Below are 27,759 nucleotides of genomic sequence, written 5' to 3' on the forward strand. Positions count from 1 at the left end.
TGTCTCCCCTTCCTACAAGAGTTTCACCAATCCCCAGGAAAGCAAACCTCCCGCAATGGGCTCTTTCTCCCATTTAATCCAGATAAAGAGGAAAGTCCTCCACGGAGGGCGTGCACACAAAACCCACGTTAGGCACCCAGGAGTATAGGGACACGCTCTGCCCCACTGCAAAGCACCTCGGCACCCCTGCGAGGAATCACAGGACACGACCGACAGCCCTTCTGTGCCCTAAGCATGGCACTTCTGTGTTGATGCAAAAAGCCATGCACAAAAGGGAAAATGGCAGCTTTCCAAGTGGCCCCAGTTAATAGCTCTGTTTTGCTTAATGGTGCCTCCCATTCAGACTAAAGATGCTGTTTTAAATATGTAAGCAATTAGTATCTCTCTCTCTCTCCCTCTCTCGCAACACATCTGTGCTTCTTCTATCTGCTGCATTACAAATCTGCTGCGTCCCTCTCCAGCTCGGCGGCGCGTGTAGCGCCAGATATCCTGGTCCTCAGCAACTTTCTGGGCTGCAGGAATTACAGCTGGCTGCGGAGGTGCTCCTGCCTGGCCCTGCCTAAGCCCTCAGCACCACCGTCCTCTCCTCCTGAGCTGGTGCTGGGCTGATATATAATAGGGGTGCAGGGAAGGGACCTTTTGGTCTGGTTTTGGCCGTTCTTTGGGTCAGCCTGATGTTTTTTCCTTCTTCCCACCTGCCACTTTCACACGCTTTTGGCTCCCTTTCTGGAGAGGAGCTGCAGCCTTTTCTCTCCGTACCAAACCGCAGGCTGCCCATGGGAGCGTGGCGGGGATGCACCCAGAGGTTTCTGCTCGGTGAATTCTGCCACAATTAATTCTGCCTGTTCAAACTCCTGTCTGATTTTGGGAGTCACGGCAGGGCTGGTGTGTGCTTATGCATTAACGGTACACAAAGACTTATTGTTATCACATAGTGAGAGGGGTAGGTGCGATTAGTTACCGAGCACCTCTATGTGCACAGCGCTTTGCGACCCCAAAAGCCCCTCTTTAGGAACAGATGCGCCCACCAGCATCCCTCCAGCCTCATTTAGAGCAGACCCCCGGGCTCCCAGGTGCTCTGCAAGGCATCAGTGGGGACCCCACAGGGGGGGCGTCTCCCCGCGGGGCGCTTCCCCGAGCGCCCCCCGGCCAACTTTAGCGGCGGGGGGCTTTGGGAAGCAGCCTCCTCCCTTCGTCCCCATCCTTCCCCTCCCTCCCTTTCCCTTCCCTTCCCCTCCCCGCACCGGGCGGGGCGAGGGGGAGCTCGGCGGGCGCCGAGGGGCGGAGCGGCCCCGCCGGGGGGCGGTGGCGGCGGTGCCGGGACGCGGAGCCGCGCTCAGCGCCCCGCGGAGCGGCTCGGCACGGCTCGGCACGGCTCGGCCCCCGGAGCCATGCCGCTGCCGTGCCGGGGCTGGACGCTGGCTTTGCTCACGCTGCTGGTCGGCTTCCTCATCTTCGCCGACATCTCCGAGATCGAGGAGGAGGAGGGCAGCGGGTAAGGAGCCCCCGCTCCGCGGCGCGGAGGATGGAGGAGGAGGAGGAGGAGGATGGAGGATGGAGGAGGAGGAGCGGGGCTCGGGGAGCGGCCGGACAGTTTTCTTTGTCTCCTGCTCTGCCGGCTCCTCGAGAGCCCAAGTGGGCAAGGAGCTCGCTCCGCGCACCGCGCAGCCGGCGGCAGCCCCGGGAGGGACCCCCCGGGACCCCCCCCCCCAGTGGGACGGGACGGGACCGGGTGGGACGGGGAGATGGGGCCGGTCCCGGTCCCGTTGGGGACAAGGAGATATCGGGCCGGGTCGGGTGCTGGAGCAGGTGCCGGTCCCCCAGAGGCACGGCATCCCGCTCCGGGTTGGGGTGCTGAGCCGGGTGCAGGTCCCGGTGGCGGTGCCGGAGCGGTGCCGGCCCGCTTCGGGGTGTCAGAGAGGGGTTGGGGAGAGGGGGCTGCGGCTCGGCTGGGGATGGAGGGGCGAGCTGCATCCCGGGGGGCTCGGTGGGTCCGGGTGGGCGTGGTGGAGTGGGTACCCTGCACCCTGGGGCGGTGGGCAGGGGCCGGTCTGCAGGGAGCTAAGGTGAGGACCCGTCCATGGGGAGGGAGAGGGGGAGCAGGGACAAGATTTGGGATGGGTGGGGGGTGATGGAGAGCACTGGGAGAGCTCAAGCTGTTTGGCTGTTGGGTCGGAGGCTTTAGGATCGCGTACCGCTCCTACCTGGGGCGTCCTGTGTGGCAGGGACTAAGGAACCCTAAATCTGGGAAGAGGAGCAATGCCCCACCCGCCCCGTAAACCCCATCTCGGAAGGCTGCTTGGTAAATGAGGGAGTGAGAGGAGGAAGAGCAGAGAGGAGGGCTTGCATTAACCCGAGGAACTCACTGCAGTAGCATGGGAAAACAAGTCACATCGCTGTAGGAACGGGGGGTGCGCTGGTGGTGCCAAAATGGCACGGGGTCCTTCTTTCTGCTCAGGACTGGGTGGAATTTCCTGCTGGAGTAGCTCGGAACAAACACCTAGCACTCGGCTAAAACTGTAAATGAAACGCGGTGATGTTTGTCGTTGTTTCATTGTTGGGTTATGCCGGGTGCCACGGGCTAGAAGTCCTCAAAGGTCAGTAGCCCTGTCCAGAAACATCCAGCACCAGGCTGTAGGTTACCAGGCTGGGCAGATTATTGCTCTGCTACGAGCTGATGCTGCCTATACAATAAGAAAGGAAATGAAATGCTTCAGGAGCATCCTCCCCATCGGACAGGCTGCTCCGATCCCCTCGCTTTCCTCCCATCCTCTTTTCCGGCTTTGGCTCTTTCTTCTCCCTCCTCGCCTATCTGCTAGATCTGCCTGCTAGAACTTGCTGTGCCCTTATTGAAAATCTATTCTGTTGTGTTAGTTACTTGTCCTGCTCTTCGCCCAGGTTCATTAGAGACTTCCAGGTGTTTTTTGGGTTTGGTTTTGTTGTTTTTTTCCCCTCCTCTCTTTTCTGTACGTGTTATGGAAATTGGATGTTTGCTGGCTGCTTATCTCCAAGCCCTGGCATCTGAGTTTGTTGCTGTAGTTCTCCAAGGAAGTACTGCCAAACAGTTCAGTGGCAGAGACAGCAACAGGGTCAGATGAGTTCTGCAGGAATATCGAGCAGCCTCTTTCATACGGCGTTTCAGCAAGTGTGGGAGGTAACGTGGGCAGGAGAGGAGATCCCTGTGCCCCTGGCTCAGACCCACTCACTGCCCCAGGGACTGAAGGAGGCTTCCTATGATCTGGTGCCCTCTGATACGCGTGCATTAGTCCCAGACCAATTTATTTTCTTTATAAATAAGCTACCACATCAGCTGGGACACACGGACACCCAGAGCAAAGGTGAGACTATATTTAGAAGTCACCACGAAGTAGGACAAACCGACCCTTTCTCCTCCTTTCTCCATTCCCACCCACATCTTTTCCCCATTGCATGTCCCAAATCCCTGAAGTAGCCTATGTTTGAGCTCCTTCATCCCAAGCTCTGCTCATCGTACACCCTTGACTCTTAGCACAGGAGCCTGGTACAAGGAACACCCCATTTCTGCATGCAGCCATGGTGCTGGTGACGGCCAACACGATGCTGTGACCTGTCTGAAAGGCATTGCTGGGGAGAAGTAGCAAAGTTGCAAAGAGTGAGACAGCCCAGGAGATGGTTATGGTTTTTCAGCTTCTGGGGCCACGTGCTAGTGGCATCTTTTCCAATCAGGACTTGTAAGTAAAGGGGAAGACAAAATGCGTGCCGTGGTGTAGAGAAACCGCAAAGTTTTCTAGGAGCTCTCGGCATTCCCAGAAGGGAACAGTTCCACCCTGTTACAGGTTTGGAAGCCACTGGCTTTTTGTTCAGCTCTCTCCCAGGTTGGGAATATCCAGCTGGCAGATGGTTTAGCTTGGTGTCCTCTCCCCCGATCCCCTGGCACCACCTCGGTGGTTGGCATGGCCCTAAATGGGAAGCAGGGGGAAGAGGCGGGCAGAGACCCCTGGCACCAAGGGGCTGGGAGCTGCAGGCAGGTGCAACTCTTTTTTTCTTTTTCCTTGGCATCGAAACACTCTCTAATTATTGCGAGGAGCGAACAGCTTGCCCACTTTTACACATACCCTGCCCCCTGCCTGCGATTTGGATTGTCTTTGGAAGGATCTGCCTCGTACGGGTAGGAACAGGGGGAACATATTTCTCTCACCTATGAATACTGAGAAATCGAAGAAAGAGAGAACAAAATGTTCATTAGGTACAAAGTAAAAATGTAATATTACTGGCAAACGGACAAAAAAAATAATAAAAAAAAAATCATGCTGTTTGCCCAGACAAAAAGTTCCCAGCATCACAGGTGAAAAAGGGGGCTTGGAGCCGAGAACATCTCTGCCTGGCGGAGCTTCCTGAAGAAGGAGACTCCTTAGGAAGCAAGCATCTTTGCTCCTCCAGATACTATTATCCCTCCTCCTGCAGAGGGGAGAAGCTGAAACAAAGAGGCTAAATGACAGTGCTGGGGCAAGGATGGAAAATCAGCAGTTTCTGGGGCCTGGCACTGTGCTGCTCTCGCTAGCCCCTTCCTCTCACCCATTTCGGCACGGGCAACCCCCTGCCCACCTGCCTGGAGCCGGTGGTGGGTTGCCAAAGGGGAGGTGGGTGCGCTCGCCCTCGCTCCAGTCCCACCGGGGTGACATGTAGAGGTTTCCAGCGGTGACATGCAGACGTTTCCAGCAGTGTGGCCACGTCGGTCCTCAGCAGCCACCCTTGTCCCAGCCGCTGAACTTTTCCTGCAGCCCGTTGGCGCCTGCCTTTCCCCACACCGCTCCGTGCACAGCTCTTTGTTTCCCCAGAAAGGAGACAAAAGAGGCATTCGGGGCTGGCTTGGGGAATGCAACAGCAATCGCTGCCATTTCTTCGTCCAGCCCAGGACAGGGGAGCGGGCCAGACCTCTCCTGCCTTCTGCGGAGGCAGACAAAGGAGTGGGATAATTATTGGGAAAGCGAGGGGGATAATTGTTGGAAAATTCTGCTCCTTGGTGGCGGTTTAAAGGGACTCTTTGTTATGCATCTGCCGTAGCGGTTCTGCAGGGGTCCGGCTGTGTCCTGATTGTCTGTAGAGGGAGCTGGTGACCCGCTGCCACCAGGTGACTTCTGGAATTAGCTTGAGCCATCTTAGGCAGCGCTTGACACTTGGTAATGGGTCGGACTTAATATGAGTCAACCTTTTTCTCTGCTAGTCCGGACCACACGCCTTTCCATCCTGATTACAACAGGAATCATATCCTGCTCTTTGAAGTGATGAACTGGAGGATTAAATATTGTTGGCCTGCCCCGAAGCTTGTCGTCAAATCGCCACGTTTCCAACGCCTGCCTGTCGAAGTCTCGGGAGAGCCACAAAACGGCTTTGCGTCCTCGGCGGTGGCTGATGCGTTTGCTCTGAGTGGCCTGTAGCATGCTACAGTCATAACACTTCTTGTCAAGGCTGGTCCATCGACTATAAACATCCTGCTGAAGTCCTTCGGGCTGTGATTTATTGCGCCTGACCCGGAGTCAAAGACTTGCTCTACACCGGAAAGTTTTGCTGAAGAAAAGTGCCATACTCTACCAACCCCAGCTTTTGTGCGCTCACACAGCGGGTGCGCAGGAACCAACAATTACCTGGGTGGGTCTGGAGGAGGAACGCCTCTCTGCAGCACAGATCCCACGGACACCAAGTAACTGTTCATGCAAATCAAGTCCATGGAGAGGCCTTTGTACTCATTGGGTATGGCAAGGCTCTAACAAAAGCCCCGTGACGCATCGGGCTGGAAAATAAAAGCAATGTTGGAGCACTGATTTGAATGAGGAAATATTCGGTGTAGGCTTTGATTGCCACACTCCTGACAATACCTCCAGCAGCCCATTTTCAGGTTGGCTGCAGAGCTCCCCTCGCTCCCTGTCAGCACTGCTGTGGCACAGAAAAGCCCCATCTCCTGTCGAGCCATGGGGGGAGGAGGGCAGGGGCGGCTGCCACAAAATAATGGGCAAAACCCCCGTGCTGCTGCCTAGAGAAGGTGAAGGGAATGAATCTTAGCTTATTTCCTCAAGCTGAGCCTCGAGAGGACAGCAGGAGCAGTGGTGCCTGCAGGAGGGATGAGCAGCAGGACGGGAAACACCAGCAGGACCCTGAGCTGTCCAGTGGAGCAAAGCCAAATCCAGCGCCAGGAACATAACCAGGCCCTCTGCGGGGTTTTCATTACAGCTGGTGAAAACTTCAGTCCAGGCCTGCCCATCTGTTGCCTGCAAGACCCCAAGGAGGGGATTTCCGAGGTTGCCCATGAGGGGAGCAATGGCAGCAGCCCTCTGGCTGCCTCTCCAGCCAACTCTCCCTGGGCACGGAGGTGCCGGAGCCACAGCCGGTCCCAGCTGCAACAACCAGAGTGCCGAGGAGACAAAAGCCACCCCGATAAGTGCTACAAGTTTCCCTCTCACCCAGGTGGGCTTTCTTTGTCCAGTCACTAACCCTGCAAATGCACCATTTAAATCTGGAAGGGAATGGACACTGATAAAAGGCTTGTCTTTTCTTTTTTTTTTTTCCTCTTATATTCTGTGCTCACATGCCTGCAGCAACCGTGGTTATTCTGCTTGGACATCTGTTCGTCTTTGCCTACCTGCATGCCAAATGTGCTTCAGATCCTCCAGAAAAGCATTTAACAGGAGCTCCTATACCTTTCCCTGGGCTTCCCGGTTATGAGTATTTTGGTTTTTATCCCTAAGAGCAGAATTACTCAAATAATGCATCTACAAGCACCGTTGCTATAAAAAAAACAGTTGTTTCAAAGCCAGGCTTCCTCTAATTGCCTCCACCATTTGCTTTCCTTGGGTCTGGGTCACCTTCAGCAGCAAGAAATAAACCCAAACCACAGTATTAGACAGTAATTATTTTGCTTTTTCCCTGCTGTCCTTCCCCAGCTGGCTCTGGAAACCAGGGAATTCCCTGTCCCAGCAAATTTACCGTGGGAGCAGACTTTGAAGTGTCCTTCAGCAAACAGCATGGCAGAGCAGGCTGGTGTCAGCAGCTCTGCCCATCGCAATTCAATAGCAAGGAAAAAAAAAAAAAAAAAAAGGAATCCTTACAGCTCTGTTTCCTTTGTGCTCCCACTGTAAATCTAAGCAAGCCCCTTGCCTTGGCTAAGCAGCAGCCTTGGTGGTGGTGGCCTTGGGATAAGCACCCTCACCAGCAGCACTGCTGGCACACTGACTTCACTGGTCTTGCTGTTGAACATACACAGGTCTCTTGTTTGCATGGTGTTCAATTCATCAAGCTGGTTGCTTTTTCACAGGGTCAGTTCTTTCCAAAATTAAGCGCTAGACTCTTGCTTGTTGCTACTGCAAATGAACTCCTTGTCATTGCACATAGAAACCCACTGGGAATAGCACAAACAAACAAAAAAACCCACCAGGCTGGCCATCTGCATGCTGAGCACCCTGTCCCTGCCCGCCGAGCACTCTCCATATGCAGGGCTGCTTTTAAAAGCACGCACTGTCACCGTCACGACAAGGTTTTGCTGTGCTCTTGTGGCCTCCCTCCCTCAGACAGCATCATGGCAGGCTCCAGGCATCCCCGATCGAGGGGTGGTTGTCCCACCACCATCCGTCACCTCTGACCCAGGTGTCACCATCATCCTTGGGAACATCAGCCAGCAGCTATGGCTGGGGACATGTTTCCCCTGCTAAGGTTAAGCGTTGTCATCAGACATCCCCTACACCTTCTCAGGCACTCAGAAGCACACTCGACTGTCGCCCAACAGCTGCTCACTTGGTAATTAAACTTCTTCCTGCTGCTGTCTGGATCTCCACAGCGTGGTTTTGTGAGACAGGGGAAGGGAGAGGAGGCTGAGCTCTGAGATAACCACCGTTTTTTCAATGTATGGCATCTGGACACCATGCTTGGGGGAATAAGTCCTTGCAAAGGTGGCTCCTTTGCTGGGGAATGCCTCTGATGGTGGGCAAATGGCTCAGGTGTTTGCTGACCGTGGGGTGCAGCTCTCACCTGGGTGCTCCTGGTACCCAACATCATGTTGAGGATGTTCATACAGAAAATCTGCACCAAGAAGATGTCACTGCCCAGGAGAGGTCCTCAGTGTCCACGCTGACAGTGGAAAAAGAAAAACATGAGACCCTGAGTATCCCAGTGAGGCTGGGGACCCTCAATCATTTCCCAAGGTACGTGGCACCCACAATGCTACAAGAGCCGCTGGGATTTCTGCCCTTTAGGACAAGGATGCTCAGGAAGACAGGATCTCCTGCAAGACTGATGCTCTACTGCTTGTGCTCTCTGATAGCTCTGCTCAGTTGGCTGAAAAAAAAATGATCTCAGGAAGAACATACAGTGTAGACATGGTTTTTAAGTAGTGACACATTTGTCTCCCTCAGCTCTTTGCTAGGTCTTCCCTGGACTCTTGGTATTTCACCTTCTCCCTTCCAGAAGGGGAAAATTAAATCCACAGACAACAACCCTGACCCAAGCCCCTCTCTGGATGCTTTTACCCTGCTTCAGAGGCTGTTTCTTTGCTGGATGTTTCACTAACATAGCCAAAGAAGCTGGAGGAAGGAATAAGGCCTGCCGGTACGCAGGACGGGGAGAGATGAAGCGTGTGACATTTCATCCCTGCGAGCACGTGAGTGTTTTGTCTTTAGAGCAGCGATAAAACAGGAGTGTCACGGGGTAACGGAGTCAGGCCGTGCTGACATTGTGAGGAACGTGTGTGGATGTGAGACCTGACACTCTACAGGTGCAAGAGAGACAGAGCCTGTGAGCCCCGGACCCGCAGACCCTTGGGGGGCAGCAGGGACCTTCAGCATGCTGCCAGCATCCTCCTGCCCCTCACAGCTCCTTCAGACACAGACTGGGATTTAGTGGTGATGCTCTGGTTACCCCAGCACCAAGGGATCCCCAAGCAGCACCCTGGTGATGTGCTGTGGGTGTCCCTTTTTTTTGCCTCATGTCCTTTCACCTTTGGAGCTGTGCCTTTCCTGCTACTTCTGCACTGGTTTTGTCACGTAAGCATTTCAGCCTAATTGGCTTATCCCTATTAAGCAATAGGTGTCTCTGTTTTGCAAACTCATGTGTCTCGATTCCTGTGCCCTCGGCGTACACTGGCAGTGATTGCACACAGTGATTTGCAGCCAGGCAGAAAGCTCAGGGCCAAACCCTGCTCTCATTTCCACAGGAGCTGATGCGGAGCCATGGTTCTGCCTGGCACATGGGGCTGCTTCGATGCTGAGCGCCTCCAACCTTCCCCTTCCCTCGCGGGTTGTGGGGTAGGTGAAGTGATGGAGGTGGGGCTGTGGCATGGGAGGAAACAATTAAATTAGAAAGGCTGGTTTGTACAAGACAGACAGACCTCCTTTTACTCAAAAAGGGCGATAGCAAGTGCTATGAGCGGCAGCGAGGCTGTCGGCTGGCACTTTGTCACCGAGCCTCCCAACCTTGCTCCCCAACTAGTGAGGCAAGGTGATGTTCTTGGATCCCCTGGTACAAGCACGATCTCTGAAATGTGGTTGTATGACTCGATAGAGAGAGTGGAACTTGGAGCTGCAAAAATAGCACCTGATATTTAGGAAGTTTTTGACACCCTGGCTGCCAAGCTGTGACAATATGAACAAGTGAGATTTTAAACACATCGAAGTGAGATTTCAAATGTCTCATCAAGATATATTGCAGGCTCTTTCATCTAGCAGACAAATGCTTTAGAAATTTCCTCCAAATTAATCCCTAGAGAGGAACCTTGCTCGCCAGGAGAGTGCATGCTGGCAGGGCTGCCCAACGGCCACCGCTCCTCTTAATCGCAGTCTCCTTCACACCCTGGCATGAAAACCTCAAAAGCAACTGATGAAATGTCACCGGGAATGATGGGCAAGTCTCAAATGTCCTGGCTCCTCCTGACATGATATAAAATGTGATATGGGGCGGTGAGTGAGAAATGAGCCTGGCAGCTGGGTTTCTGGTGCGAGGGGAAGACTGGGGCGGGCAGACGGTGTTGCGTGCCAGCATCCCATCTCCAGGGTCAGAAATGGGGTCAATGCCATCATTCCTCACCCAATTTTGGCTTTAGTTTCCCATTTGGCTGTTGGCCGATGTTGTGGGCCTGCCTCCCTCTGAATAGAGCATTCCCTCTGCATGTTTTGTCTCTTTTGCGATAGCGAGAGCAGCTCATCATGTGGATGGGCTTTGACATGCTCCCCTCAGCAATCAGCTGAGCATCCAGCGAGAAGCCCCCAAGGGGACTTGCTGATGAACGCGACCTTCTGCTGGTCTCAACACAAACCCCAAACTTCAGGGGAGAGGAGGGAAGGTTGAAGCCTGTGTCCTCGTCCCAGTTTTGCAGCACTGGCCTGAGTGAATCCTGACCCTGAAGACCCCTTCCCTGAGGGCTCAGGGAGCACAGGGCTTATCTCGAAGACTGCATTTCTCTTGGTCAGAAGAACGAATTCGGTCACTTCATGGGGCAGCCAGAAGACATGAGCCCGTCTCTAACATGGTGGTGTGTGGGTGCCAGCTGGTCCCTGACACCACCAGGTGTGGCCCACCTGCATGCACGTTGGATTACCTATCATTGCTAGCATCAGCAGAGCTAAAGTGTGTCAGGCTTTGGAGGAAGGGTGTTATCTACGTGTTTGTAGTTCGTTTCCAGTGACAGCTTCCAGTTTCCCTTTCCCCAGGCCTTCTGGTGGCAGTGAGCAGGTTGGCCTGGCCTGCAGGGTGTCTGTCAGCACCCTGCTGGCATTGCCGAGGCTGGGCATCACGCCTGTGATCAATTCCTATGGCCCTCTGTGTTACGTGTGCTTCCCCTCAGCCAGCAAGAGCCATGCTCAGGAAGGGCAGGAGGCATCTGCTCCTGTCCCGGGCTGTGGACCTGTCACCTCCGGTGTCACAGGCCAAGCCGCTTCCCTGCCACCATCCCAGCCTTAAAGCGAGGATCACAAGATGCTCCTAATGCAAAAGAGGGCTGTGAAAACTCACTCAGTAGGTGTTACTCATTTGCACTCCTCAGATAAAACTGTGGCACTCCGAGCTGTCTTTCTGAGGAATTTGGATGAATAAATTTCGTTTAACAATCCCCCTACGGGTTATGGTGCTTTTACTACCTCTGCTTTATGCGGAGGAGGGAGGAGAGGGGAGCTGGGGCAACTTGGCTCATCCCAGGTCAGGAAGGCTCTGGCAGGTTTTGTTCTAGAAATGCAAATGCAGCTGACTGGGTGCTTGGATGTGGCCAAATTGTGTAGCTCACATATTTGGACCATCCATGATTCTTGTGCCTGCTTCCCATGTGCCCTCTGCTCTGGGGAGAAGGAGGAACATGAGGTGGGTTTTGTAAAATACCCACAGCAAACACATTTTCAGATTTGTAAGCTTGCGAACAGGGGTGTGCAAAGCCTACTTTTAGAGACCCAGTCACCCAAAGAAGCTGTGTGACCTACTTGTTCAGTCAGAGCAGCTTTGATTCCATGTATTGAAATTGCTGGAAGCAAGACCAAACTGCACTGAGCAACAATTAAGAGAATCATTTAAGAAGTGGACAATGATGAAAAGGGAACCAAAACCCCTAAACAGCCCATTCATAGACTGTGAATGGAAAAGTCTTTGCATACCTGGTTTGTGAGGAATTATTCATCCAAGAAAATTTGGACCTGAACCATAAGACATTTTTTCATTCCTCTCTGATATATGAATCAGTGTCACTCTAGAACTAAGCACAGAATATTTTGACCTATATAATATCTTAGACAGTCAAAATTCAGCTTGAAAAATCTTACAGCAAAAATGAGAAAGGATGGCATAAACCAGTAATAAGGCATTATCGCATATAGATGCAACTTATCGCTGGAAAACATCCAAGCTGAAGTCAAAAGAAGAGCGTTTTGTAAATAATAGGATTAGGAAGCAGGTTGGTACTTTGTGGGGCTGGCTATACAATCAAACTGATAACAGCTAGATTAATAAAGCAATTCAATCTAAACACGCTGTAGCACCAGAAAGCTTTTCAAAATCAATGCCTATCAGTGCAATTTTAATCGAGGTTGGTCTTTGCCTTTTGAAGCCAAGAGATTTGAAACTCCAGGTCAGTAAGGTGTAATAAAAAGCATTGTGTTTGTTTGTTTGTTTGTTTGTTTAACATGTGCCTCTTAATTACTACCTTCCATTTCTTAAAGTTTTCCTCTTCCCAGGTGGGACTGGAGAGGTGGTACAGCAATAGTAGCTTGGCTGTGTTGGTAGCTGTGGCAAACCCTGGAAAATGTGGTGCTTGGCTAAACTGGGGGCATTTTGAGCAACTGGTGTGCCTGGCTGGTACCTGCTGGAGGGCTGAGAGAGACCTCTGGATGGGGGAATCTTCCCCGTGGTATCACAGCTCTCATTGTCCTTGGTTGTAGAAAGGGAGATTGTAGGGAGGGTGTCCAGAAGTTGCAGTGTGGGACAGGAAGGATGGAAAGGCCGGTGGTTTTGAGGTCACAGGAGTGTTTTAGGGTTGACTGGACAAGTGGAGAGCTTCAGCCAAGTATCATGTCCCAGTCTCAGGCAATCTCTGTGGCTTGGAGAGAGAACCCAAGCCCAGTGGGGGGAGCAGCATCCCTGCCAGCATCTCAGGAGCTTGCCAAGAGCATCCCTGCTGCCTTTGGGCCAGATGCTGGCTAGCAGAGCCCTGCTCACTCCTCCACTGCTGAGCTGTCCCTTCCAAGTTCATATATGACATCAGTTCACTGCCATAATAGGGTACAGATCATATAAATACCCACCCAGGGAGGAAGGCAGCATTTTCTTGCCCTCTTGGGTGCCTGAACAGGACAGCCACAAGAACACTTTGTGCTGTTTGCATTGAACGCTTTGTGCTCTGTTTGCATTGCAATATTTTGAAAACTTTTGCTTTTCACAGTGGAGGGAAAATGAAGAGCTGACCTCTCTCCCCACTGCCTCCACACACAGCGAGCTGATAGCTGGGCTCCCAGATCTTCTTCCTCACATCCAGCATCACCTGCCCGAGCAGCTGCCTGAATTTCAGGAGAAAACATGCACAGAGCTGTCACTGGGGGCATGTAAAGCTTAGCTTGGATAAATGCATTTGAATAACATGTTGTGATGCTTCGGATCAGTCCTACTGTAGCCACAAAAAGTGGATGAGGTGGGCACTAAGAGGTCTTCTCCACTTCCAGATTTCTGTGATTTCCCCCCCCCTTTCACAGAGATTGTGAACCAGCACTTATTCAGAGAGCAACATTTCTTTTTTCTAAGCCCTTAATCCAGTCCCTATCTCTCTTACAGCAAGTGTGAAGGAGTGTGAATCCCATTTGGAAGGCTCCTTCAGAGGAGACGTCTCTGAAAGGATGCGTGGTTTGCACGCTAATCCAGCCTGCTCCCACAACCCGCGGTGAACCCCATTAAAGCAGAGGCTTGTTAAATGCCAGTAGGCTCTAGGAATAAGCCAGTCCTGCTGTGAAACAGCTTGCTAGCTCTCAGGTTTGTCAGAGGAAAAAGGAGAGTGTTGGAGGAAGAATCTCAGTGGCTTGGCCATAGAATGGCCTCCTGTGGGAGGGAGGGAGGGAAGGGACAACCATCACAGCTTCTCCAAGGGTTTTATATTATGCAGTGCTGAGGGTTCCTCTCAGCCTAACTAAGGGGTTTACATCACATCCCACAAGCCTGAAAATCTTTTTAATGCTACCAAATGGCCATGCTCACTATTTCATTTGTGTCTAATACATTTGGGATCTTTTTAGGACTGCTAGAAATACCTGCTCCTGAGATAAATTTTCATTAAGGGATATATTTCCAGGTAATAATATTTCTGCTGGAAAAGAATTTGGTTCTCTTTATGAGCGTGTTCATACAGTTGTCTGTACAATGGAAACAATAAAACGGAGCAATGAGAACGTGGCGGCTAAAATGTGTCTGCCACTGAGTGTCACCAGAAAGCAGGGGACAGATTCTTTGCGGCCTGCTTCAAAATAGCGAGCTAAAGCAAGAAGGGGCTCTGCAGCTAAATGCAGAACAACACTGGGATTTGTTTAACCAAGGATTTATGGGCCATATGAGTGACACTGGTTTCTGAAGAGGCTTGGTTCCACCTATTTTAAAATTATAGCAACAGTCCAGTGCCTGGTGCTGGAAACGTGGGCTCTGCCTTCCCACGGGTCCTGCTCAGGCAGGTCTGGTGCCCATCCTCGTGCAGGGCTGCCCGGCTGTGGCAGTGACAAGGCTGTCCCTTCGGGTCCCAGCTCCAGCTTATGAGTGACCCCAGTGAGTTGGTCTCATAGCTTCAGCCAGGTCACACCAAGGGTGGAGACCAGGGGCTTCAGGGCACCCGTGGGACTGGAGCAGGTTGGAACGGGGCACTGGGTCTCTTTTGGATCACTGGAAGCTGGGAGAAGGTGCACGGTGAGGACAGAGCCTCCTGGGTGACTTGCAGAAACCGGTGGCTCATTTGGGATAAATGGAGACGTTGGGTGGTCCAAACTGAATCCCAGGATGAAACCAGAGGCATGAATCCCGGCCACGTCATTCCATCAGTGCCCTGGAGAAGGACAGGGAGACATCCCTTGGAGACCTGGAGTTGGAGGAGACCTTCTCTAGGCACAGCTCCCACCTGATGCGTAAAAAAAAAAAAAAAAAAAAGAGTTGAGATGTATTTAACGCAACCTGTAGGCTGCACGCTGCTTTGACAACAGAGACCAGATGTCTTTGATGGCTGGTTAGAGAGCGCAGGTATTATTAATTGGGTTGGTTAGGAGCTTTTTGCTGTAATGGTTTTACGGTCGCAGTAGGGCAGCAGCGACAAGGGATGTGAAAAGCCCTTCACAGGCATCAGGACATCTCCATTCTGGATGGGGTGAGATGCGAGCCGTGTCTCAGTTCAGAGCCCTTCGGAGCTGGATCTCTTGACTGTTGAACAATGCTTGGCAAAGAGGAGCCGGGTTTATAAATAATGCATTTCCTTTGTCTTGCAGGAGTTCTGGAGGCAGAGGTACAATCAGATCAGCTGTGAACAGCTTACATAGCAAATCTAATAGGTTTGTAAATTAGATTTTGTGTTCATTTGTTTTTGCTGTAAGGCAGCTATTAATCTGCTTCTCCCCTTTGCTGGATAGTGCTGGTCTTATTTAGCAAATGTATCTGTTTCTTTTCACTTCTGCTTTGCATTTTCTTAATCGTTTCTCTCCCTCCTTCCCCAGCTCAGTGCAATAATCATTTGCAAATAACCAAGGATCTGCAAGTTGCGGTGATTGAGAGAATGAGAAAGAGAGAGTTACTTATGGTGAAAATAAGTCAGTGATAGAGTTGCCATTTTCGTAGTTTACTGTGTGCTATTAGGAGGGAGAGAGCTTGCTTTGACATCAGAACCCCATTCGGTTTTATCATAATGCAGTTCTGTAACGTCGCTCCCTCGCAGAGACATTTCATGGCATCACAGCCTCACTCGGTGCCTCTCTGTGTTATTTTTACGATGATGTTGTGTCATCCCAGCGCTGCCAAGTTGTAAAGCCCAGCGACACCACACAAGAAAGAAAGAGCTGTGCCATTCTGCGATGGTGTCACAACACATCATCCAAACACAGAAAATGGACAAAACAACAACAAAAAAAATCATAGTTATTCCTCAGATTCCTTTACCCTATTTCCTTTAAGGTTTCTGACACCTCATAAGTAAGCTTTGCAAGGCATGAGACAAAATAGCAAAATGCAGGATGGGAAACAACCTCCACTGGAGGCAGCCTCTGGAGAAGGTCCCGTAGCATTTGGTATGTACAAGCACACACGAGGACACTGATATCTAGCCTTTATCAACAAATTTCCCTTCCTCTCTGCAACACTACATAGTTTGAGATGTAATGTGTCCTCAGGAGCACCAGCCTTGGGCTGGAGATGTGCTCCCAGGAGCTACGCATTGCCGTGAGCCTGAGCCACCAGCTCTGCCCCGTCTCTCCCTCTTTTCCCACCCTGGGCTTTACCTGCCTTTTATGAATGTATTTATTTACAAACTGTTCCCCGGCTGGAAAAAGCCCTTTGCACTACAGAGGGAGATTCCCTTCAGCTGGTAGCAAGTGCTTTGGCTGTGTGTTTTTCAGAGCGCTCTGAAGTGTGAAGGCTTTTTCGGGGCTGCAGACACATGCACAGCTTCTTGATGAGATGCTTGGGTATTCTCTTTGGAGGGCGGCTGGCTGAAATCAAATATGCAGAGGCTCCCTTAATTTATGCCATTTGATGTAAATTGCACTGAAGTGCTGGGGCCTATTTGCCTCTTAGAGCAGGGATTAAAAGCTGGGGTCTCCCAGTGATCATCTCCAAACCCCAGCATGAGTGTATCTGGCTGTTTCTCATCCCCCTGCTCATTGCTGGGCATGGAGCAGGCAGGATGGATGCTGAAATCATTTTGTTCTTTTTCAGTGGGGAAAAAAAAGTTACCAGCAAGCCAATCTCCCCCTGTTTGGGGTCTTTGTAGTGAGTACCCAACCTCACAAGCAGCACCCAGCGGCTCAATTAATTCATTTCTCCATAGGGTGAAGTGCAGGTTGTGCTTCCCTCTTGAGGTTTTTACCCACCCCAGGAGCTGAGGGGCTCAGCTTTGGGGTGCAGCCCATCTCTCAGTGACATTTGGGGCTCCGCAGGGCTGTGTGTGTTGTCTGCCAGCCTGTCTGCAGTGTGCTCTTGTCTCCCTGTGCATGCGCTTCTCCGGCTGGATGTGTACAATTGTGTTTTATGTAAACCTGTAAGTATGTGTTTGTGTGAGCGAGCAGGTATTTAAGGATCTGTGTCGGCTTGAGCGTGGCGGAATACAAACAGGCTTTCAGTTCTCGTTTAGGTAATAACTACAATTTTGCTTTTCTGATGAAGTTTGAATTCCAGCAGCCACAGCCGAAGACAGTGATTAGAAATGCCATTGGGATGCTAACGGATCCTGTCTCTCTCCCTCGCCCTGTCTTTCTTTTCTCTAGAGCTGAAGTAGTAATAAATGACTCTTCGTCTCCAGCTGTTGTTGACAGAAGTAATGAAAGCATTAAGCACGACATTAAACCAGCCTCATCCAAATGGAGACACAACCAGACACTCTCTTTGAAGATCAGGTACTGGTAATTACCTATAGGACAAGAGACAGATCTGGTCCTCTCCAGTGCAAGCTGGCAAATTGCCTCTGTATATCATCTAAAGAAGTCAAGGAAGAAATAAAAGGCTTATCTCCTGCTGAGCTAGACTTCATATCTGTAAGCGATCGCTTGGAAATGAGTTCCCAGCTGAACCAGCTGGCCCTGCAGCCGTGAAACGCGGAGCATTCGAGCCCCCAGTTTCCAGGCCAAGTGCAACTGGTGTGCAATGCTGGTGTGCCCCGGGGGGAATGCAGAGACCCCACTGATGGTGGGCCAGCCACGCTAGCCTGCTGGAAGGGCTGGATGGGGCAGGAGAGGGCATTAGAATGGTGACAGCTATTTGGAAGCTGTTCCTGCAGGGCAGGCAGGAGACAAAGAGTTCATCTTCTGCGTTACCCAAATCCCCTCTGTACCTGAGCTGATGGGGCCGTTTTCTTCCCTGTCCCCAGGAAACAGATCTTGAAGTTCCTGGATGCAGAGAAGGACATTTCGGTGCTGAAGGGGACGCTGAAGCCGGGGGACATCATCCACTACGTCTTTGACAGGGACAGCACCATGAACGTCTCACAAAACCTGTACGAGCTGCTGCCCCGCACCTCGCCCCTCAAGGGCAAGCAGTTCCCCTCCTGCGCCATCGTGGGCAACTCGGGGGTCCTGCTCAGCAGTGGCTGCGGCCCCGAGATCGATGCACACAGCTTTGTGATCAGGTAGGGGCTGCATCCAGCCGTGTGGTGGGTTTGGGGGGTTGGAGAGGTGCAAGCATAAAGTTCACCGAGGCGAACGCCCTGCTGTGAACTCTTCCAACCACTGCCAAGCGCTCCTTGCAAACACAGCCCATGTCTTCTCACCCTGCTGTCCCCAGCACCCATATCCTGTGTCACACTGCCCCATGGGCCACAGTGGCAGGTCCTGATCTACATGAAATTCCCTCCCTAAGATGCTCGGAGTGCAGAGGAGGAGCACGCCAGCCCTCCCATCCATCCCCAACACCCGTGTACATCCGCTAGCTGAGGGGCTGTGGGAGCCCGCTGATGATTTATGTATGTGCAGACATTTGCTTCCTGGCAAGTCTATTATGAAGACAGCCCAATCCATCAGCGGCTCACGGAGGCAGTCCCCTGCGTGATGTGGGGACGAGGATAATGTCACCTCTGCCCCTGCTCATGGCCAGCTGCTCCAGCCTGGCTGCCGGCAGCTCCCTCCTGGCCACGGGGGACTGCACCCATTTGCATCCTTAAACAAAACCAGAGAGAGCAAAGGAGAAAACAGCCTGTTGCTCTTCTGGCAAAGTTTAGGGAGGGGTTTCATGTCAGGCAGCAAAGCTGTGAGAGAAAAGTTTTGCTGGGCATAAGGCAGGGTAGGACTGGGATTTGGGGTGAAGTCTCCCCAGCCACGTGTGCTAGTGCAGGGCTGGCGTGGACGGGCTCTTCCCACCATAGATTAGCTGAGCCACCACTCAAAATTGCATTCTCATGAGGAGCTTTGCTCCTGGCAGCCTTTTCAGTAGGGCTGGCCATGGCCAGCAGTGAATGGCCTCTGTCCACAGCTTTGCTCTTCAGACCCAATGTTTATTTTAAGCCATTTGACTCCTGTGGCAAGCACATCCGATGGGCTCCAGGACCCCGCATGCTGCTCGCTGGGTTTTCTTTCCATTATTTCCCCCATCTGCAAAGTGGGGGAAAATAGCAGTAATGGCTGGTTATGGAGACAGACGGTTAAGACACAATTCCTGCTCGTTAAATACTGTAAATTCACTGTAAAACACCACCGGAGAGCACAGTGTGCTGTAGGAACCCCCCATATAACAGGGGGGACCTGCTGGCAGTTTATCCCACAGCCCCTCCATCCTCATCCCTCGCAGGAGCACAGGAGTCCCTACCCGTCTGCACAGCCCCAGAGGAGGCAGCAATTAAAATGATGGAATGAAACTGGGTTTCTGAAGGTCACAGGCTCCAATCAGCCAAACCCCGTGGAGCCCACGTCCTGTGGCATCCACCTCCTGCCAGTGTCATTGTCACTGCTGGTGCGTGTTCCACCTGGGGACATTGCCAGCCTGCCCGAGCTGCTGCTGCTGCCGCGGGGCGTGCAGGCACTTACAGAGGCGAGCACCTTCCTTGCGTGGGAAAAGCCATTTCATTTTAAATCTGCTGTGGCAGCAAACAAGGGAGGTTTGTTGCTCTGCGTTATTTTTGAGCTGCACCAGCAGCAATACAGACCGTACAAACCCGCCCACAGTTACACGCGGCATTAGCATTGCCCAGAGGAACATGCACACGTGTGCCGGCATATTGACATAGCTCATCACTACCAGGTGAGAGCCTCTCTAATTTATCACAAAGCCTCATTCTTCTTCCTTTCTCCTTCCAAAAAGTGAGGGCAAACGGCACATCTGTCACTGTCCTGGCACTGAGCATCACCCTCACTATATTTGTTAGTGCCCCCTCTCATATCCGCTGCAGAGGGCTGTTCAGTGTTTCCCCTCGCAGGTGCAACCTGGCCCCCGTCCAGGAGTACTCACAGGACGTGGGCATGAAGACGGACCTGGTGACCATGAACCCGTCGGTCATCCAGCGAGCCTTCGAGGACCTGGTGAACGAGACGTGGCGGGAGAAGCTGCTGCAGCGCCTGCACAGCCTCAACGGCAGCATCCTGTGGATCCCGGCGTTCATGGCCAAGGGGGGCAAGGAGCGCGTGGAGTGGGTGAACGAGCTCATCCTGAAGCACCGCATCAACGTCAGGACTGCCTACCCCTCGCTGCGCCTGCTGCACGCTGTCCGAGGGTGAGAGCACGGTTGATGCGCTCGGAGCCAGCAGTTCGTGAGCTTCCTGAGCTGGGTTTGTGCTGGAGGCAAACAGCACGAGCTGTTTCTTCTGCAGACCGCGAGGAAGACTCCACGAGCCGTGGCTGGGCCCTAAGTGAGAACTGGAGACCACCTTGCAAGCGGGGGCTCCTCACTGGGCTGAGTGTGAGGTGTTATAGCCGTGCAACAGAGCCTGAGTCTGACGGTGCTTTGCTGGCTGTAAGCCTGGATGTCACCACAGTTGCTCCCCATCCTACTGTTAGTGCTTTCCTAGGGGAAATGTGCGTGTGCTGGCTAGTAACAAGGCTTGTCACCATGGGCTTGAGCAACACGTGGGGACATCACCCAGCTCCTCACATCAGGGAGCTGGTGGTAGGTTGGAAAGGGCAAGACCCAGTAGTTCCTGAGTAGTTCTTGAGTAGCCCATGTGCTCCTCTACTGGTGCTAATTACAGTGCTCATCTCAAATGAACTTCTAAGACAGAGAAAGGTCTAACATGGCCCGGCCTGCTGATCAGGTAAATAGACTCAGGTGGTGGTGAATGGGTGTGTTGGGAAGGCAAGAAGGGGCTGCTGCAATTGTAGGAGTGGGGAAGGCACAACTGGAGGTTACCAGGGAGGTTATAAAGGAATGGAGCCCCAGGGGTGAGACTTCTACATGAATGCCTTGGGGATGAGGTAGGCTCTCGCTTTATTTCTCTGGGGTGAGAGATCATTTGTTAGGTATTTAGGCAGAGCAGGCAGGTGGTGGCTTGTGCAGGAGGTGGCTTAGTGGCAGCCCCTTTGCAGCAGCAGTTCTCTCTGATCTGGACCCCAACCTGTTGCTTTCCCAGGCTGGAGATCCATTTGAGCAGGTGATGCTCCCCCTGCTCTAAGCCTCAGCACTAACAGTTCTTGATTACTTCAGGCATTTCTTCACCCCTGCACCTTCCAGCCTGAGCTTTTCGGAGGGGCTGCTCCCTGCTGACATCGCCTCGTGCCAGGGATGGATTGGGCACAGGGCAGGCCCTGGGGATGCTCTCAGGGTGGTTTCCAGCACGAGCCAGCCTAAGCCGGGCTCTGGCGTCACGGTGAATCCCAGGCAGCAGCAAGGCTTGAGGACAGCCAGGTCTGCCCTCCAGTGCCTGTGCTTGAGGCTTCCCTGGGCCTCAGAGGTTTTTTACGGAAAATGCTGGCTTTGAGGTAAAGAAAGGGAAGGAAAATGACACCACAACTCACGTAAAAGAGGGGAAAAATCACCCAAATTCTGAGCTATTTCTAGCTGTAATTGACTTACTTTCATCTGTCAAAATAGAATTAAGCTCCTGTAATAAGCCCTTTAAATCAACAGGCTGCTAATCCTGTGCTGGCAACCGCTCCTGGTGCCAGCACCTCCCTGCAGAAAGCTCTGTGAGGGTCTGCTGGGGCTGGGCACTGCTCCCCCGCACCCCACGGGATGAGAGGAGGATGCCCCAAGCTGCCCAGCTCCCTTCCAAGTCAGGGGAGCTGCTGCCTGCCTGCCATCCTGCTTATCAGCCCTACAGCAGCAAAACAAGTATGCTGTTGATTAATGATTACTGTAGTATATGGTGCAGTTTGGGGTGAGGAAGGAGTCTTTCCCCAAGTCAACCTGACCAGAATGACCAGGAGTTTAGTTATTTATTGTCTTTGTACTAATTTCTACAATTGTTGTGTATTTTTGCGTGATGAACTCTTTGCTGTTAGAGGGGCATGGTCTCCAACAACTTCCACAGCCCCCATCTCTCTGAGGAACGCAGCAGTTATAGCATTAAGCTTTTCCTTTGATGGATCTGAGATTTGTGCAATTAAGACACCCTGTGGAGTGTAGCATGCAGCTGAGAGACAATAACCCACAAAGGCTTCTGAACACCCTCTTGCACTGCAGTGATAGAGTTGTCCCTTCTTCTTTGCTGGATAGAGCTACCTTTGATTTATAATCTATCCTAAGTTGATTTGGAAACCACAAAGAAATGGGGAAGGTCTTTCAGCTAAGAAACTCTTTTAAGTATTTTTTTTTTTTTTTTAAGCAATTGCACTTTCTACACAAACTAATGTTATTTCAGCCAACTTCAATTCAGCTACAAAAGCGTTGCCTTTACTCTTCTTCCTTCACTTCCAGAGAAATACATTTGTAAGTTCTTGACTCTTCCTTGAACCGCAGAATTTATTGTCTTGCTCTGCTTTCCCCCAGACCAAAATGCATTTCCGTGGCAATTGAACACTTCTTCCTATAATTTGCAGTGCATTTGAGGCACTTGTAGAGTGTGCATCACTGAGATAAATAAAAAGCATTTTGCTTTTGTTGTCCTTAACAGCATCATGTGAGACACCACCTTCCCTGCTGTGCTGGTGCCTTAAATGTTTGCTGGTTGACTTTGTGTTGGTGGTTCTGGATGACCAATGCAGTAGGACAGAGCCTCTTCTCTCGCAGTTAAACTCACCAGCTCCGCTCCCTGCATGCCAAGAGTGGGGAAAGCCATCAGCATTTCAATGGAGGGGCTCAGGAACAAGCTTTCAAAGTGATGAAGCAGGGTTACAGCTAAGGAACCTGTTTCCAGTGCCAGCTCCATGGGTTTTGGGGTGCATGACTCACTTCTGAGAGATTCTCTAAAATGTCTCCTGAGCGATGCTTCTGGCAAGCGCGGTGCTCATCTTCTGGCTGGGAAGCAAGCAAGCCCCTTATAAGTCATCTGCTGGCGTCTCCAAAAAGCCTTGTAATCCCCATTGCCAAGCAGCTTTTGTTAGAGAAATAACATGAAATGCAGGAAGCAGGGGGAAATAATTGTGTCTGGAGGTCTGACTATCACCTCTTGCAGAGAATTCATGGGTGCGTTTCAGTTTGCCTTGTATAATCTAGTCTAGCTTTTCTCACCATGTCCATCACAAGGCTCTCTTGGCTGTAACCAATTCTAATCCCATCAGATTTTATTAAGAGCTTCTTTAAAAAAATAAAATAAAAATCAATAGATCTTCCAGCTCCTTGGCTCACTCTCCCATTAGGTTTACCATCCAAGCAGCCGTGACAGCTCGGGCGTGCTCTCTGTGACAGCGATCACCTCGCGTGGTGCCTGCAGCTTTTGTAGCACGGCTCTGCCGTGTGTCCTCAGAAACACAGCTGGGTGGGACATGAGGTGGCTTCATCCTCACCTCAGATCTCTCTCTGGGTCCTCATACCCAAATAACATCTAAGTAAAGCCGTGTGTGGGTTAGATAAGCGGTATCACAGGAAGGAACACTTCTGTGGGCAATTATTCTCACCCCTTCTGTACAAGCAAATGAGGCACGCTGTATCCAAGCTGGTGTCTGTCTCCACCAGGTCCCCGTGATGCTTAATTGGTTCCAGTTAATCAGGAAGAAGATTTAGGTTTCTCTTCGTAAAAAGAAATGGAGAAGCATAGGAGGGAAAGGGAAAAGAAATAATGATTCTCTTCCCAGTTACATTCCTCCTCTTGTGTCTGCTTGGCGATGGCTCAGCTTGATGTTGAGTACCCTCTGTGTCCGCAGGGGCATTGCAGGTATCCAGACCTGGGTGAGGATGTGGTTATTCATCTGTTACCAATCTTTAGTCCCTCAGCATTGATTTCCTTGTGTTAGGACACTGTAACCCAAGCCCCATCTCCCCTGCATGTGATGTTTGAAGTTTGGGCTCTGCCCAGGCTGGGGATGAAGCCCAGCTCCAGGTGCAGCTTTGGGACTCTCGGTGAGGACCTGAGGGTCAGTCCCCATCCAGCACAGATCTGGTCACTGCAAGGTTATTTTGTTGGAGGTGAAGGAGGAAACTGGACACACAGATGGATGGACAAGAAGATTTCGCTGTCCCCCTAGGCTCCAGCACTTCATCTCCTCTCTGTGCCGTTCCCTGCTGGCCCTGTCCTGGCGTGCAGCAGTGGGAGCACGGGGTGCCAGCAGGGTGCTGATTGCCTTCAGCCAGCCTCTTGCGAGTGTTAATGGGAGCAGGATGTGTGTGGCAGGCAGATAATGTGCTTCAGACACTCAGGGGCTAACACCTCCACAACAGCTTGTGTTTGTATCGCACTTGGACAAATAAGCTGTTTTAAAAGGGTCTGAAATTGCATTATTTCAGCTATTCTGATTTGTATCACAAAATAATGCAGCCAATGCTGCTGAAACTTGATTTCTTCATTGACCTGGCTTTCTTTTACTCATTTCATCAGTGTGATAGATTTTTAGTTTATTTTATCCTGCTGTTTAACCCTTGCCTGGAGGGTACATATTACTTGAGGGTTTCCTTGGATATATCAGGAGGTGATGTGCAAGCACAGAGCAGGATCCTGTCCTTGCTAATGGTCCCAAACGCTGTCTGCAGGGAGGAGTCCTGCACCCAGCATTTTGGCACAAGCCAGGGCCAGATTCTGCCCCCCAAATTCAGTGCACTGGGCAATGCAGGAGGAGGATGAACACTGTCACTCCCTCCAGATACAGGTGGGAGCTGGGGCTTCCTACGGGTGGCTTTGGAGCATTTTGTCTCTGGAGGGATTCCCACTGGACCTCAAGAAATGAGCCACACACCAGCAGCATCGCTGGGCAGTTCTGCTCAGGAGACTTCTTGGAAACCTACTGGGAAATTGGTGCTTCTGTGATTGCCTCCATGTGCTGGAACCGTTAGGTTTTGCCTGGGTTTTGGGGAGGAGCAGCACTTTTCCCAGCGACCACGGAGGGACTGGTGAAGTCTCTTTTGCAAAACACCTGCTGTGTCCATGGTGGATGATACCTGGTGAGGAGGAAGCACAGGGTGCTGAGCTGCTCCTTCCAAAACCTCTGTCCTTGTCTAGCACCAAGTATCAGCTTGGGTAGGTGCTCAGCCCTATGTCTGGGCTGTTCCCTTACAAAAGATGGCCTCGATGCTCTGGTGGCATTTTCCATCTGTTGTTATCATGCTCATCCAAACAAGAGCTGTCTCAGGCAATTCCTGCCTGGCAGCATTATGGCTCTTATCCATAGCTGCATCCCACTCAGGTGTCAGACCATCTCTGTGGCTGCTTACACCCCTGAGGGTTTGTTTACGCTGCTTCTGAAGGAGGTCGGCACTCGGAAGGGCTCTGAGAAAGGAGGCATTGAGTTTCAGGACTGCTCTTTGCTCTTCTCTTTTAATTGCTGTCTCTTTCCATAAAATGTTGCAGTTAATAGTTATGGTGATTGGTGTAGCCAATTTGAAAAATAATTACTGCCTGCTTCAAGATTATCTTTCCTCCTAATTAAAATCCCGGACCTCACATATTAAAGGTGTGCTGTTGACACAGCATCCCATGTGCGCCCAGACAACCTCATTTGGATTTACGGAATTAATTAGGTTTTATTTCCATCCCCAGCTGTTCTCTCCTGCACTGGGGATGTGGCCACTGTCTCCGTTGGGCAGTGGTGGGAGAGACAAGAGGGAGATCGTCCCACACTCCTGCCACAAAATGGTCATTAAAAAGTGTTCCCCAGCACTCATTAGAGATTTTCCACCTTAATTGTGTAAGAAGTGACTTGGAAGAGCTGTGGTGTGACCTGTGCTATGGTTTGGACATGATATATTGTGTATGGTATCTGTTATTTTCCTTCTAAGCATCTGAATTGCCACTGTCCACTGTGATATTGCAGAAAGGTTTGGAGTGCTCAGTGGTGTTGGGTTGTTTTGGCAGATCCCCTTCCTGCTGTGGCTGGGAGGGCTCCTTGGAGTGTGGCCCTTATCATTTTTGTCATTTTTAATATATCTAAAAAAAAAAAAAAAGTCAGCATTTTGGGCAGGCTGGGCAGGTACCCCAGTAGCTTGCTGAGCAGTGCCCTCAAACTGAAGGCTGCATCTTCCCCCAGAGCCACCCCCAATGTGACAGCTCCTCCCAGGTGGCTTCCCTGCTGCAGGAGGATACCCTAATCCAGCATTAAACAGCTGTGATAACCTCCTACTTCTCTGTGCACATCAGGGGCCTGATGCAATTCGCCTTGAAAAAATCAAGGAATCTGTTTGGCAGCCACTTGTGGGATGAAGCAGTAGCACCGCACCAAGCTTTGCTGTCCCCATAGCTCAGCCCCTGGGCAAGCCCACAAAAGGCCAATGGTGACATGTATTTTTGCTGGTTTCTCCCCACTTTCTTGCTCCTCTTCCATGCTGGGTGCTGAGGAGAGGAGTCCGGCAAGGAGGACATCCTTCCTCAAACACCACACTCATACTTAGTTAAGCTGCCGGTTCCTGGCCAGTTCTGGGGCGTTGGACCCCCATGAACCCGGCCCCTCCTTTCCGTGCATGCTTCTGGAATTTGATTCACCAGAAAAGTCAATTTTCCTCTTATCTCTCTGAGAACAAGCAAGTACATTTTGTGCCTTGGTTGCTAAATTTTAGTGGCTTTCGTGAAAAGCTAATTTGCAGGATTATGGCTCTGCTCTCCTGCGGGTTCCTGCTGTCTGAGCCCCGGACCCTCGGGAGCCCAGCAGGAAGCATGAATGAGGAGCAAGACGTGTCCCATGTTCAGTCACCTGCACCCAGGCCCTTTGAATTATCCATCACCAATAATCCACTGGCAGATCCCGCAGCGAGGGCTTGAGCAGGCAGCGGCGGCATCAAACGTGTTCGGGGAGGAGGGAGTGTGCCTGGGGAACTCTTCCACACACACACCCCCCCCCCAGATCTTCTCCTTTCTGATTTTGCTCCTCGATGGTGCTCTGCCACTGAGCAAACCAGAGAAATTGTCTGTGCAATAACGCGCTGAGAGCTGGAAACTTCTTATTACAGGATGTTGATACTGCAGGAACTTTTATCAGCAGCCCCAAAAATACAGCTGCAGCTCCTTTCTGCTCATGCAAGATGCCTCCTTCCCCCTATCTTTTCACCATCCCTAGTAAAAAAAAAAAAAAAAAACCTAGCACAGCTTGCAACAGGGAGCGTATCTAGCTTGTGTATCGCGTCTTGCACATTGCAAGATGGCCAACTGTATGTTTTATGGACTGATGTTGTGAAGCCCGGTGCCGTGTTTTGATACAGGACCGCAGAGCAGTGGCTGCGTGTACCACGGGCACTGGAGCAGATGTGTTTGAGCTCCTCCAGCCTGCTGACCCTTTATTCAAAGGCAAACGTTTTTACAGCCCTGTTGTGTTTACTGTCAGTAAAATCTTCATTGATCAATGAAAATCGTCAGCCGTGTGTGCGAGTGGCTGCTTTGAGGGGCTGCTGGAGTCTACTTGACGTGTGGATGGTTAGGTCTGAGGTATCGATCCCCTCGGTTGATTGGAAGGTAATTGTAGGCTGAAGTACCGAAGGCCAGCGTTGCGAGCAATTTGTTTTTCATAACGGATTGCCGAGACATGAGATGCTTCAATGCCATAGCAACACGTGTGGTGTAACCGCCAGACAGAGAGCAGGAGATGCTTATTCATGAAGCATTCCCCAGAGAGGCTTTCTTGGCATGGAGAACTCTTCTGCTAGTCAGAAACCTCTCACTTTGAATCACCAATATATCTCCGCTGGAGGCCGGGAAGGGGGAAAAAAGCACAAGAGATGAGCTGTGTGCACGAGCCCATCCACGGGGGCAATAACAGGCTTTCCTCTGCTGTCTTTTTGCAGGTACTGGCTGACCAACAAGGTGCACATCAAGCGACCCACCACCGGCCTCCTCATGTACACCCTGGCCACTCGCTTCTGCAACCGCATCCACCTCTACGGCTTCTGGCCCTTCCCCCTGGACCAGAACCAGCACCCGGTCAAGTACCACTACTACGACAGCCTCAAGTACGGCTACACCTCGCAGGCCAGCCCCCACACCATGCCCTTGGAGTTCAAAGCCTTAAAGACTCTGCACCAGCAGGGAGCCTTGAAGCTGACTGTGGGGGAGTGCGATGGGGCCACCACGTAGGGCGGCCCCTGGCCGCGTTCCTGCA

The 27,759-nt window shown here is 51.6% G+C and overlaps 1 protein-coding gene across 2 annotated transcripts; it reads left to right on the forward strand.

Annotated features, from left to right (window-relative positions):
• Window positions 1-1,391: 1,391 nt before the first annotated feature.
• ST8SIA2 (ST8 alpha-N-acetyl-neuraminide alpha-2,8-sialyltransferase 2) lies at window positions 1,392-27,759 on the forward strand (the record flags this gene model as incomplete). 2 transcript variants are annotated; one of them, XM_084293110.1, is made up of 6 exons in its annotated part: window positions 1,392-1,495; window positions 14,949-15,011; window positions 16,935-17,063; window positions 17,534-17,791; window positions 19,571-19,864; window positions 27,446-27,759. In XM_084293110.1, the coding sequence occupies 6 exons, from the start codon at window positions 1,392-1,394 to the stop codon at window positions 27,732-27,734; spliced, it is 1,137 nt and encodes a 378-aa protein (XP_084149236.1). In that variant the 3' UTR covers window positions 27,735-27,759. The 2 variants fall into 2 exon arrangements, with proteins under 2 accessions (XP_084149236.1, XP_084149237.1); XM_084293111.1 differs by lacking the exon at window positions 14,949-15,011.

This window comes from Netta rufina (assembly GCF_964035555.1).
Source record: "Netta rufina genome assembly, chromosome: 11".
Lineage (NCBI taxonomy): Eukaryota > Metazoa > Chordata > Aves > Anseriformes > Anatidae > Netta > Netta rufina.